Raw genomic sequence first — 14,534 nt, forward strand, 5'->3', positions numbered from 1 at the left:
AAATTACTCTTAATGGCTTGGAATGTAGATTTCTAGTAGAGTGAGTATTTAACCTATACATGGCTCTGGTCCTGCATTTGATTCCCAGCATTTCAAAAAGAAGAGGAAGGAAACATGTGTGTTGGTATTAGTTACAGATATGTTTTCTTTCAACTGTTTAAGCTTTATTTGCTATAGTAGCTTGTTTTGTTTTTCGAGATAGGGTTTCTCTGTGTAGCCTTGACTGTCCTGGACTCGCTTTGTAGACCAGGCTGGGCTCGAACTCAGAGACCCACTTGCCTCTGCCTCCCGAGTGCTGGGATTAAAGGCATGTGCCACCACCGCCTGGCTGCTATAGTTGCTTTTTTAAAGTGTGGTTAGTTTTAATTCATTTAGTTGCCTTATTCATTTTGTTTCCCTCCATTTATGTTTTAATTAACTAATTGAAAATTTCTAAAATGCAAAATAATCTTCTGAGCTAAAATGACTAATTTTTATACTTCCACTGAGATTTTATACAGCATAATTTCTGTTTTTCCTGGTTGACTCAAATTCTATTAATAACATGTATTTATGGAATAGAGCAGTAGTTCTCAACCTGTGGATCAAGTTAACTCTAAGGATCAAACAATCCTTTCACAGGGGTTGCCTAAGACCTTCCTGAATATTGGGTGTTTACATTCCAATTCATAACAGTAGCAAAATTACAATTATGAGGTAGTGATGGAAGTAACTTTATCTTTGCGGCGGGGGGGGGGGGGGGTTGGAGGGGTTGGTGGTCATCACAACATGAGGAATTGTATTAAAGGGTCACAGCATTAGGAAGATTGAAAATGACTGAAATAGAAGATGTTCAAGATATTTTAAAATAACTTAGCATAATGTTGGTGCTGATTAACTACAAATAATAACTTTATAGTTACATTTTATGACTGTTATTGAATAATAAGTCAAATATTATAACAGATTTAGTATTCAATAAATGGAATTGGGAAAACTTGAAAGTACTAGAAGCATAGGAAATAATTTGAAATGTTGCCTGTCTGCCTTCCCTGGTCCATTGTATAGCTAAGTGTATAATTAAAACAAACAAACAAACAAACAAACAAAAAAACAGGCAATGACCAAACAATTAAAGCCAGCATCTGGTAGGAATCTCTGAGGGTAAAGTATTGAAATAAAGGAGGAAAAGAGTAGATAAAAAACATACAAACAGGCATAAGCAAGTGGCACCTTGGTAGGGAAAGATGCAAGAACTAAGTCAAGCCCTAGCTAGTAGCTTTTCTGTGTCTCAAGAGCTGAATAGCACAGCTGCCCCACGCCTCGACTGTCCCGATACAAGGCTAAGTACAGTTCCTTGGAGCAGATTGAGTGGTGCCACCAATTGCTAGAACTACTAAATCCAATTGCTTGGATTATGTGAACCATGCCAGAAGACTGGCTGGAGATGACTAGACAGGGATGGAGAGTGGAGAAGAAGACGATAAGAAAGATGAAGAGGAAGTGGACATTGACCCTGTGGAGAAGTTACCAAAGCGCTTTGCTAATCAATTAATGCTTTTTGGTTAATTGATGTCCCTTCATATTTGGGCAAGAATGGATTGTGGTTGTGTGTCCTGTTGGGAAAATAGCCCTTTCCGTGGCCTCCAGCGATGCCTACACCAAGAATGGCTACCATGTCCATAGGCTTTCTTCCCTTCTGCCAGGAGGCAGCAGGAGAAACTTAACAACAGCCGAAGACTACACCATCTGGACTGCCTTTACAGTGAGACCTACTATGTTCTGGATGTGCTGTGGGGACACCCTTTTTATGACTGTCAGACTGGTTTCCCATTCTACTGGTTGCATTCAAAGTTATCAGAAGAAGGAGGACTCGGAGAGAAAACCAAGATTAATCCTTTTTAAGTTTGTGGGGCTAAAGAATTTCCTGTGTACCCCTGAGAGCCTGTATAAGGTGCTGTCTATGGATTTTCCTTTTGAGGTAGATGGACTTCTTTTCTACCATAACCAGACCCACGATAGCCTGGGAGTACTCCCTTGGTGAGCCGGCTGCACCCTACGTGGTGTCAGATATTTTAGGCATAGTCATGCCAAGCTGGTCGGCTGACCACCAAGCACAGTATACTGGGCACCAGCTCCCACAGATTATTGAGCACAGAGGAGCCAGGAGGGCATGAGGGAGAGACACACAAGGCTTCTGAGAATGGACACTATGAGCTGGAGCACCTGCCCACTCCCAAGTTGAGGACTCCTCCCCATAGCCCTGAGAGCGTCATGGACAACTAAAGTGGACAACCCACCAAAGACTGGGAGACAGGACAGTGATGATAGGTGACTTTATTTCCGAGTACACTTTCCAAACTCACACTGCCAGAAACAGCTTGACCCCTGTCTGGCATGTTGGCTCAGAGGGAGGTGGGTCCCTTTTGGATGGAGTTGAAATGCAGGTAGATTTGAATATCTCTTGCTGTGGTGAGTATGTCCCAGGTCCACAAGGTAAATAGATGTGACTCTTAAGGGGAAAAAATTTTATACACACACACACACACACACATTAAAAAAAAAAATAGGGTTGGAAAGATGGCTCAGCAATTAAAAAAGTGCTTACTGCTCTTGAAACAGCTATGTGGAGTGGCTCACAACTACCTGTAACTCCATCTCCAGGGCATCCAACATCTTCTCCTGGACCCTGTGGACCTCTGTGCTAAAGTGTTTGCATAACTTGCACACAGGCATACATAGACACATATTCTAAAATAACATAAATTAAAAAATTTTTAAGACAAAATTAAAAGTAACTGGTGGTGTTGGTGATAATGAGGGTTTGAGGAAGAAATCAGAATGGCCAAAACACGTAATCACATGAAAATTACAAGAAATGGAAATGACTGATTGAGTCCCATCCCTTAGGAGGCTGAGGCAAGAAGATTGAAAGTTTTTAGCTCTCCGCTTGGTCATGGTGGAGCATGCCTTTAATCTCAGCATTCAGGAGGCAGAGGCAGGTGGATCACTGTGAATTCAAGGCCAGCCTGGTCTACAAAGTAAGTCGAGGACAGTCAAGGCTACACAGAGAAAGCCTGTCTCGGAAAGAAAAATTTTTTAGCTCAGACGCTCAGTTTTAATTACATTCAATAAAGATTTTAGTTTATGCCAAATAATGTGCATACCAACAATATACTACTAAATAAAAGGTGATATAGCCCCTATTTATGTGAAGCTTATAAACATCAGACAAGATAATGTAATTATAGATTATGACATGTGGTAAATTAGAATAAAATGATACAGGAATGTACTAGAAGTATGACATGCTTGCATGGTGGCCCACCCCTAATTCCAGCACTGAGGAGGTGGAACATGAAGATCATAAGTTCAAGGCCAGCCTCGGCCCTCAAAAAATAGAAGATGAGGATTATTTCAACAGATACTTATACCACTTTATTGGAGGCCTGATGGCACTCAAAGAAAGAGTAAGGAGGCTACCAAGATGAGACTTGATGGCCTATGACCGTGAAAGCGGGAGGGAGGGAGGGAGGAACGGGAGGATACAAGTGATGGGATAAGAATTTAGTTGTAATCTGAATAAATTAATTAAATAAAAAAAGAGGATATATTTATAAAAAAAAAAAAAGACCAGAACCAGAAAGTTGGGTGAGAAGACTGAAGTGGAAAGAGTTGAAGAAAGTGTTAAAGTCCAGGTATTATACGTATGTGGGGGCCTTGTTGTAAGAAGGCAGGCACCTAAGGTCAGTTTCTGGGCTCCACACCGTACCCACACCTGCATACCTGTGCACATGCATCTACAAACATGCACACCTACAGATTAGAAATAACTCCCTGATTAATTGGCAACACTTGGGCTTTTTATTTTTCACCTAAGTCATTAAAAAAGGGGATATGGGAGATAAGTCAAGGATAATTCCCTGTTGATATAAAGTACTCCAACATTCTAGAAAAAAAATAGTATTGTAGGGAGCTGTATAGAACAGATTAGTTTTGGGTTTATAGAATGAGGTATTTGAGGCATTTGAATGGGCATATTAGATACACAGTGTGTGTAAAACAGTGGTTTCCAGCCTTCCTAATGCTGTAATACTTCTCATTGTGTGACCCTCTCCCACCACAGAATTACTTTGTTGCTACTTCATTAATTTTGCTACTGTTATGAACCATAATCTGATGCGGGATATCTGATAAGTGACTCCCCCAAGTGTTCATGGCCTACAGTTTGAAAATCACTTATGTTAGAATCATAATGCTTAGAGACAAAGAAAACAAATTGTGGTGGAGATAATATACTTTGAGTAGATCTCAGAATTTTGCCTACATTGACCAATGTATTTCCTTATTTGCTGTAGGCTACTTTTCCCATCACTCACTTAGTCTTTTATAACAGGCTGAGTAGCAGTTATTGTATTAAGAAGTTGACAAATGCTTTGGCAGGACAGGCTCTGAGACAAGGTTGTTTGCGTTTGTATCTTGGCTGTCCTGGAACTCGCTCCATAGGCCAGGCTGGCCTCAAACTCAGATCTGCCGGAGTCTGCCTCTCCAGTGCTGGGATTAAAGGTGTGTGCCACCACTGCCTGGCAGTTGAGGAATTCTTATTCTTAGATCCATAGACCCCTTCCTAAGAATCTAAGTGTACAATTTGAGGTCTTTAAACTTGGAGGAAAAAAGTTACTTTTTAAAAATGTTTATTAGTATTTTGTGTATGAGTGCAAAGGTATGTGTTTGTGACACATACGTGTGTGGAGGGCGTTAATTGGAACCCAGCTAAGATCATGATGCACACAGCAGGCACTGTTACTGCTGGGCTATCTCGCTGGCCCCAGAGTTTTTCTTTTTCTTAACCCCCACCCCCGAGCAATAATCTACAGATAATAGACTGTGGCTATGAGTTTTTGCCAGTAGAAATCAAGATGCTGTCCAGTATTGCTATTGCTGCATTATCTCTCATCTCACTCTTTGTTTTGTTTTTGGTTTTTGTTTTTCAAGATAAGAGTTTCTCTGTCTTTCATCTTACTCTTACTCAACACTACTTTGAGATTATTGCTATTGCACCATGCCAATTAGTATATTAATAAGAAAACACCTAACTATACATGCTTTTAAGTTTTTGTATCTGTAATTGCCGTCTTTTAATTTTACATAACTTGTATGCCTTTAAAAAATACATTTATTGCTCCACAGAAGCACATGTCTTTGTCAGACAGCCAAGACATCATATACACAGATACAAGTTTTCAAGAAAATCAAGTGAAAAAGTAAAAATGTAGGTGTTAACACTGGGTAATGAAAGTAAATTGATTTGTAATCTGTATTGCTTTTGGTTTTACAGAACTTCAAACATAAAACTAGACAAGATAATGAAAGAACTGGACGAAGAGGTACTTTTTAATTTACTAATTATAATTAGTTTTTCTTCATGTCATTTTCTCCTTTTCACATTGATACATTTCTAGAGGAAATTTCATTTGATATTACAAAATGTAACCAGAAAATTAAGATGAAAAATTTACCTTAGACTCCAGGTTCAACTGTATAGATTATACTTTGGTTTCATTCGTTCAACTTGATTATAAAGCAGTTGAAATTTTAGTACATGAATTTTAATTTTATGGTTTTTGATAGTTGAAAGACAAAAATGAAGCAAGAGATCAAAAATAAAAGCTGCAATTATGTCAGAAAGGCAGACTGAGAAGAAAAAGAAATATTTCAAAATGATTGATAGTATTCATGTTTTCTGTGATTTCCTACCAGTCTGGGTCATTAGCAGAGAAACAGTATATCCTGATGGATGTCTGTGTGCAAATATATAGTACATTTATATTCATAGTTACCTTTCTACTGTGTGTGTTAACTCTGTTAGACAGAAATAGACAGTCTCTGTAGTCTTTTTTTATGTATAATTTCCTTTGTCTTTTAGATTTTAACCTTTGATAAACTTTATGTTGTCTTGTTTTTTCCCCTGAGGTAATCATATCTGTTACTAGTGTTTTTTCCCTTTAATTTGTGGCTTAAAATATAATTGTAGTCATCTAAAGATTTTGACAGCATTTTACTGTTAACCACAGGTCAGTGTGGACATCCTCAGTCTGTTTCATTCTGAGTCTTCAAGGAATAAATCCTAAATTCAGATAAACTATGAATTTAAGTTACTCTCTCTTCTGAATTCAAGGTTGAGAGGAAGTTCTTGATTATTAAGCTAGCACAGTCCTACTTAGAGGCAAAGGCAAAGTACTATTCCTTCTTCCTACCACTAAGTACAGTACAGCTCCTGTACATTAAATGTGAAACAAATGTGAAGAGATCCTAAAAAGTGTGAAGAAAGCAGACCAGTTGTGGGGCACTTGACTTATAAGACACACCACAGAGATATGGGGCTGAGGCTGTAGCTCAGTGGTAGAGTGCTTGTGTAGCATGAGTTCTGTCCTCAGGACCTCATAAAGTAGGAATGCTGGCGCATACCTATAATCCTAATGCCTGGGAAATGGAGGCTGCAAGAACAAAAGTTCAAGGTCATCTTCAGATGTATAGCAAGTTCTGGGCCAGCTTGATACACATCAGACCCTGTCTCAGAAAATAGAATAAATAGCAAGAATACTATGGGTTCCTCCTCCCCTGGCCTTGAGATAACAAGAGCAGAATTTACAGAACACAACTACATTATTAACAGCATCTCTTCAACTGTGGCAGAATATATATTCTTTTCAAGTGCTTAAGGACCACATATCAAGATAGATCATTTCCTGAGCCATAAAGTAAACTTAAAAGAATCAAAGTGATAGTGTGGCCTGACCAAAATGTAATCAAGCCAGAATGAGTAAGAGGTACATAGCAGGAAAACTGAACAAATGAAAGTCAAATGACAAAAAGAGGTACAAGCTTTTATGTTTAAAAAAAAAAAAAAAGTTAAAGCTTTTCATCATTGAAAAATACTTACATGAGCTGGAGAGAAGGCTCAGTGGTTAAGAGCACTGGCTCTTCCAGAGGGCCTGAATTCAATTCCCAGCAACCGCATGGTGGCTCACAACCATCTATACTCTCTAATGCCCTCTTTGGCATGCAAGTATACATGCAGATAGAAATTCACATACATAAAATAAGTTTAAAAAATTTTTAAGTAAAGAAAATACATAATGAAATAAAAATACAAAATCAAAATTTGTGAGATGCGGGCTGGAGAGATGGCTCAGAGGTTAAGATCACTGACTGTTCTTCCCAGAGGTCCTGTGTTAAATTCCCAGCAACCACATGGTAGCTCACAACCATCTGCAATGTGATCTGATGCCCTCTACTGGCAGGCAGAGCATTGTATACATGATAAATAAATCTTAAAAAAGAAATTTTTGTGAGATACAGTTAACACAGGTGCTTAAAAAGGGAAGATTATAGCACACATGTTCATATTAGGAGAAGAAAAGTGGCTAATGACTAATCTTAACAAAAGCCCTGAGAACGGTCAAAGCAGAGGTCACTGCAACTGGAAATGACAATGAAGAAAATGGATAGAACAAAAGAACTTGTGTGAAAAGATCCACAAAATTGACAAATGTCTGGCAAGGCTGACAAAGGGAAAAAAGATAGAACCAGCGTCAGGAATGAAAGACAGCGTGAGGGAGTAATGTGAACAACTGTCACCATGTCATTTAAGTGAATTAAGTCAATTGCTTGAAAGACTCAACATGCTGCAACTCACACAGTGTGGAAATAGATAATTTCAGCAGCTGTGTAGAACTATAAGGAAAGTTAATCCATGGTTTTAAAACTCTCTCTATCCCCCACAAAAATATGAATGTCTGTGACAAGAGAACCTCACTAGAGAGTTCTGCCAAGTTCAGTTAGAACACCAAATATAATTTATAACACCTCCGAAATAACATTTCCTAATTCATTTTGTTACACCAAGTCATGGACTATAGAGAAAATTAAAGATCATTGTCACCCACAGCTACAGTCTTTAGCAAAATATTAACATAGATCTCAGCAGCACATAAAGAGACACCATATCTGACTGTGGTTTATTTCAGAAATGCAATATTCATTTAATATTTTAAAAAGTCAATAAGTTTAATTCACCATATTAATAGTCTAAAAGAAAAAAAAGCCAAATGGTCTTATCATTTGATACAGAAAGAACATTAAATAAATGCAGTATCCATTTACATTTTTTTAAAAAGGTTTAGGAAACTCAAGTTGATAAACAACATATTCATAACCTGTAGCTCATTTCATACCTAATTGTAAAAGTACTGCCCCCAAGACCTGTTACAGCAAAACCACATCAGCTTCTATCATTATTCAGCGAGTGCTAGACATTTTAGTCAGAACAGTAACTCACATAATCAAAAAAAGATCAGAAAGGAAGCACTAAGCTTGTCCAGATGTTTTTTTATGAAAGAAACACGATGCTGTGTTTAGAAAAATCATAACTATAGTGATCAAAACTGCATGATATTCACTGAAGGCCATAGACTTGGAAAACAGAATGAAGAGCAGAAATAAATTCACACAGTTATGGCTATCTGACCCTCGACAAAGTTGCAAAGGCATTTCCATGAAGGAAAGGTAATCCCTTCAACCAACAGTACCAAAGCAATTGTGAGCCAAGATCTGAACCTTAATGTGTCATACCTTGTGGCCATTAACTTAATAGTTAAGTGTAAAGCTTTAAAAGGAGCTTGGCTTGGTGACTCATGGCTTATAATCTTACCACAACCTCCTGAGTGCTGAGATTACACATGTGTGCCACCATGCCCAGCTTCAAGTTGTATTTAAAGTTAAAAGAGGTGACTCAGTAGGCAGAGGCTTTTGTGTGTAGGCCTGATAACTAAGTAACTCCCCCACATCCTATAAAGTGGCAGGAGGAAAGGGATTCCCAAGAAGTGTGCTCTAATCTTCCACACTCAGTAAGTTTTCAAGCTAAAATGACAAAAATCTTAGAACTGTAACTACTATGGAGTTATCACCTCTACAAATATCTTTGATAGTATCTATATAAAAGATAGTACTTATTTACAGATAGGAAAATGTACAAAATCACATTAGTGAAGCAGAGTTTCCTGATGTCCAGTATGAAATGTAAAAAGAAAGCCACAAAAACCTGGCAGTGTTATAATGCTGGTGATGACGGTTCAGACACAGAAGCTGTATCTATGTCTAGTTCTAGTAGCAGTGTCTTATTTTGTAAGACATGCTTTACCTGTCGCTGCAAAGCTGTCATTAGAATGACTACCTGGGTCTTAGGACATGGCTGAGCATGACTGCAACCTTAGCACAGGAAAGCAGAGACAGGTGGGCCTCAAAGCTCACTGTCAGCCAGTCTTGCTAGTTATGAGGAAGGCACCTGACAGGACACTGGGTCTTAAATGTTTCATCTGAGATATTTCTAAAGAGCAAAGTAAGCTGTGTTGATTAGTATTGCTTGTAGTTGTAACTGTTGTCATTATAATTTTAGGGGAATCAAAGAAGAAATCTAGAATCTGCAGTGTCTCAAATTGAGAAAGAAAAGATGTTGCTACAACATAGAATTAATGAGTACCAAAGAAAAGTGGAACAGGAAAATGAGAAGAGAAGAAATGTAGAAAATGAAGGTAAATTGTTTTTTGAAAAATACTGGATTATCTAGGTAGACACTATCACTGAGCTACAACTGCAACCCCCAGAGTTTTTGTCTAATATTGAACTGTCTTTATCATGAAGTTGTAGTTCACTTTACAGATTGATGAAGCTATAATAATATACAATCAGTACATTACTTCATGAGTTAAATAACCCAGATTTTCAGTTACATTTAAAACTGACTAAAGCCTGTAAGTGGTATTTAGCTAAGATAATTATCGGCATTTTGTGCCGATACCAGGATCGTGCATACCAGAATCACCTGAGAAGTGTTGAAGAACACTAATACCAGGGCACTGGTAAGAGCACTGGCTGTTCTTTCCAAGGACACAGGTTTTAATTCTCAGCACCCATACAGTGGCAAACCCCAAACACGCACTTGTAATTTCAGTTCCAAGGCATCCAACACCATCTTCTGGCCTCCATACACGTAGTGCAGGCAGAACTCTCATACACAAAACCTTTAAAAACAGAATACTCTAAATCCCAGAGCGTTCTAGTTAAGTTATGGTGTAGATAAGTGGCCTGGCATCAATATTTATAAACTCTTGAGACATTTCTAACAAGCAGCAGCATTTGAGAACTATTAAGGTAGAGTTGCCATCCCCCGACTCCCTAGTAGTAGTAGCCCAGGTTAGCCTTGAATTCACAGAGATCCATCTGCCTCTGTCTTCCAAGTGCTGGAATTAAAGGCATGTGCCATCACTCTTGGCTGGAATTTTTATCTTAATGCCAGTGTTGCAATTGTATAACATATAAAAGTTTTTTATGCCCTTTGATAACAGTGATTTTATTTCCAGTTTATTATATATATATATGCAATTATATATATAGTGTCTATATACATGCAATCTCATGTATACACAAGGCTCTTCGTATAGGATTGATAAAGTATAAACAATGTATTCAGTGATAAAATAGATACTGGAATGTCTGTCATAAAAGAATATAAAGTTTAAGAAAAAAGCATCTTTTTATATCATTAAATATGTATGTATTTCTGTGGACATGCCAGTGAAACATATATATCTTTTTACCTTAGGTTCATCTTAGGATATAGATTCATATATTGTCCTAAGAAGGAAGAACTAATAGTAGTTGTAGACGAGTCAGTTAGGGGAAAAGAAACATGAGAAGAATCCTCATCATTCTACCACTTACTATCTTTTTATTTTTGTGCCATTTTTAAAAATGCTGAATTATTCAAGTTATTTAGTGTACAAAAGCAAATAAACAACCAGCTTTATTCGTGTGGTGGTACATTCCTGTATCCCAGTGCTTCTTAGGAGGTTAAGGCAGGAGAGTCATGTGAGCAGTTGTGTTCAAGAAGAGCCTGCAGGGCATAGCAGATCACATCTCAGAGTAGCTTTGTACTATACACCAATAGATTGGTCCCATGAAGGCAATAAAAAAGGATTTGGAATGCTACAGTATCGGAAACAAAGCTGTTTTACTCTGTATTACAAAACTGTGCTCCACTTTTTGATAGATTTAGAATATAAGAGTTTACAAGATAGAATTTGGTTTGAGAGTGGGAATGGACCTAATTTCACTGATTATTGTGGTCTAAGAATAAATTTTATTTTTAAAGAAGATGTATTTTTTTTTCTAACATATTCTTTGACTTCCTAGTTTCTACACTAAAGGACCAGTTGGAAGACCTACGGAAAGCAAGTCAGAGCTCACAGCTTGCTAATGAGAAGCTGACACAGTTACAGAAGCAGGTCAGTTCTTCAGCAGGATTCTTTTCAAATTACAGTGTATTAAAAGAAACATGATTGTGTTTGGTCAAACCTCTTTCTTTCTTTTTTTAATAGTTAGAAGAAGCCAATGACTTACTTAGGACAGAATCAGACACAGCTGTAAGATTGAGGAAGAGTCACACAGAGATGAGCAAGTCAATTAGTCAGCTAGAATCTCTGAACAGAGAATTACAGGAAAGAAACAGAATTTTAGAGAATTCCAAGTCACAAGCAGACAAGGATTACTACCAGTTGCAAGCTGTATTGGAAGCTGAACGAAGAGACCGAGGGCATGATTCTGAGATGATTGGAGACCTCCAAGGTAATACCTCTTCTCATACTGTTATGTGTGTGGTGCATGGTAGAACGAGCTGTGTGTTGCCATGGGGTGTGTATGGGTGGCCAGAGAAAAACTTGGTAGAATTAACTCGTTCTTTCTATCTTTACTTCGATCCGGGAATTGAGCTCACATTGTAGACTTGGTTAGTAAGTGCTTTACCTAAAACACCCTCTTGCCAGCCCCATTTTAGCTTTTTTGTTTTGTTTTTCGAGGCAGGGTTTCTCTGGGTAGCCGTGGTTGTCCTGGACTCGCTTCGTAGACCAGGCTGGCCTCGAACTCACAGAGATCCGCCTGCCTCTGCCTCCAATGCGCCACTACCGCCCGGCCCATTTTAGCTTTTTTAGGTGTATTTTTCAGTGTCATTGAATACACTCAGCATTACTGTGCATCATTCCACAAATATCCAGACCACCTTAGTTATCCCAAACAAAACTGTGCCTGATATACAGCAACTCTCTTTCCTTGCTTCCTGCAGTGGGCTCTAACCACCATTCTGCTTTCTGTACCTATTAGCTTGACTACTCCATGTTCCTCATACAAATAGAATTACAAGAGGAATTCCTCAGTTGTGGGAACAGAACTCCTTACCAAAAAAAAAAAAAAAAAGATGCAGGGTACAAGGAAAGGTTGGGATTAGAGTTAATAGCTTTCTTTGTGGAACTGAAAAACAGATTAAACATAACTAACAGTGAATAAAAGGAACAGTTTTTAAAGGTAAATATCACTTGATTTGTTTTTCAAAGATGACTGCCTTTACTTCCCTTATATTTTCCTGGTTTTGTTGCTATTCAGTAGCAGCAGCTACACTACCTACGCAGAAGATGCACATGAGAATTGCCAGGCCTCTCAGGAAAGATTGGAGGATTAAGGAGAGTATGTTTTAACCTTAGTCATGGAAGGGAACATATTTTGGGTCTCATGGGACTCGATGATTAGCTATAGTTCTGTGGAGAGAGGTCAGGTCAGTGTTTGTGACTATGGAAACAGAAATTAGGAGCTCCCATTGGCTCAAAGCTGAAGACAGTTGTGCAATCTTATCTCTCAGGCACCAGGCTTAAAATAGATCTAGATATAACCAAGAAAGGAGCCTCTTTGCAGTAACTGGGAAAGCCTCACAATTGTTTTAAGTCAAGTTCTTGTCACTGCAATTTTTTAAAATAATTTCTTTATTTTTCATGCACTGGTGTTTCGCCTGCATGTATATTTGTGTGAGGGTGTCATATCTTGGAATTACAGACAGTTGCCAGCTGCCATGTGGGTGCTGGGAATTGAATTCAGGATCTCTGGAAGAGCAGTCGGTGTTCTTAACCACTGAGCCATCTCTCCAGCCCCTCACTGCATTTATACAGAAAATTAGCCATATGAAAACCTCATAGCTCAAAGATTAATTCCATAAATCCTTGCAGTTCTTAAAGTTATTTTTGTTCTATTTTGCTTATGACTAAACTTTGAACTACTTGCATCCAGGGCTCCATCATCGTGTTTATTATTTTTGTTTTTGTTTTTACAGAATCGCTTAGATATTGATGAAAGTTAAGACAAATTTATAGTATGATTTATTACATGCTTGTCCTTTTCATTGCTTATTTTGTTTTTTATTTAGCAAAAAGTCCCATTTTGAGGTCTTTTTGTTTTGTCTGAAACCATCTCAGTGTGTGGCCCTGCTGGCCGGAGAAGATCTGCTTGCTTCTCTTAAGTGTTGAGATGTCCTGTTCTGAATGTGCTGTGTAAGTTAACATGTTATCCTGCCCTCATAGCACTGTAAATTGGGATTTAGATCTAAAAGCTTGATCTGTCATGCAGGGTTTGAACAAGAAACCTTAGTAATAGTTAGATGTAAGGAAGCACATGACATCTGGCTGTTTTTACTCGTAGCTTTTAGTGGTTGCCCAGTTCTTCGTTTCCTTTAGGCATTTGCAAAATGGTACCCACCTATTACACTTCTACCATTTCTTATATTCAGAAGATTGTACAACGGTCTCCTCTAGTTCCAAAATTTCTTTATCAACTGTTAAACACTGTTCACCCATTAAACTGTCTTTCTCTGCTCCCTTTTCATCTAGCCACTGTAAGTCATCAATTTTTTTTCTGAATTTACATGATCTGTATATTTTCTGTAGGCATCATGTAATAATGTAATGAAACATGAGGCTTCTTTTGTAATATTGTTCTTTAATGTTTGTAGAATGTATTAGTATCTCATTAAAGGCCAAGTCTGTTGTACAGTTTTCATATCCATTCTGCTGTTGGGAGAGCTTTAGAATGTTTTCTTTTTGTTGTTGTAAATAACAATGTTGTGAACATTTATTTAATACTGTTTGCTGTCTGTATTCTCTTTTGTTCTGTTTTTTGTATCCTTGGCTGTCCTGGAACTCACTGTATAGACCAGGCTGGCCTCGAACTCAGAGATCTTCCTGCCTCTGCCTCCTTAGTGCTGGGATATATATATTTGAATGGATATTTAGGTTGTGAAAGTGTGCTTAACTTTTTGGAGCTGTTTTCTACAGTGCCTGTGCCATTTCATTTGCCCTCACCAAGAAATTGGGATTCTGATTTTTCCATGTTGTTGTTAACACTAGGAAACTGCCTGAATAGGAATGAAATCCTATATTACTGCACTTCTGATTTTTATTTCCTAATGAGTAATGATGTTGAGCATCTGATATACCCACTTGTTTCAGCAGCACCAATTGTTTAAGAGGCTGTTCTTCCCTTCCGTGGGTGTGGGTGTATGTGTGTGCGTGTGTACAAGAGAGAGTGTGCATACATGCTCACATATGTAGACCAGAGGTCAATGTATTTCTCTGGCACCACTCCTTCTTCTTTAAATGGTTTTGACATTTTTGTTAAAT

At 38.1% G+C, this 14,534-nt stretch overlaps 1 protein-coding gene and 1 pseudogene across 2 annotated transcripts in view; both read left to right on the forward strand.

Moving 5' to 3' along the window:
• ROCK1 (Rho associated coiled-coil containing protein kinase 1) overlaps positions 1–14,534 on the forward strand; it is a 112,165-nt gene that overhangs the window by 62,895 nt on the left and 34,736 nt on the right. The window contains exons 13-16 of the mRNA XM_084780709.1: positions 5,318–5,366; positions 9,437–9,572; positions 11,233–11,324; positions 11,418–11,664. Of these exons, the coding sequence (XP_084636835.1) occupies positions 5,318–5,366; positions 9,437–9,572; positions 11,233–11,324; positions 11,418–11,664 (524 nt within the window). The remainder of the gene's footprint in view (positions 1–5,317; positions 5,367–9,436; positions 9,573–11,232; positions 11,325–11,417; positions 11,665–14,534) is intronic.
• Positions 719–3,486, forward strand: LOC311596859 (snurportin-1-like; annotated as a pseudogene). Its single transcript has one exon. The product of its transcript is annotated as a snurportin-1-like (transcript).

The sequence above is a fragment of the Acomys minous genome (genome assembly GCF_964271855.1).
Source record: "Acomys minous genome assembly, chromosome: 4".
Lineage (NCBI taxonomy): Eukaryota > Metazoa > Chordata > Mammalia > Rodentia > Muridae > Acomys > Acomys minous.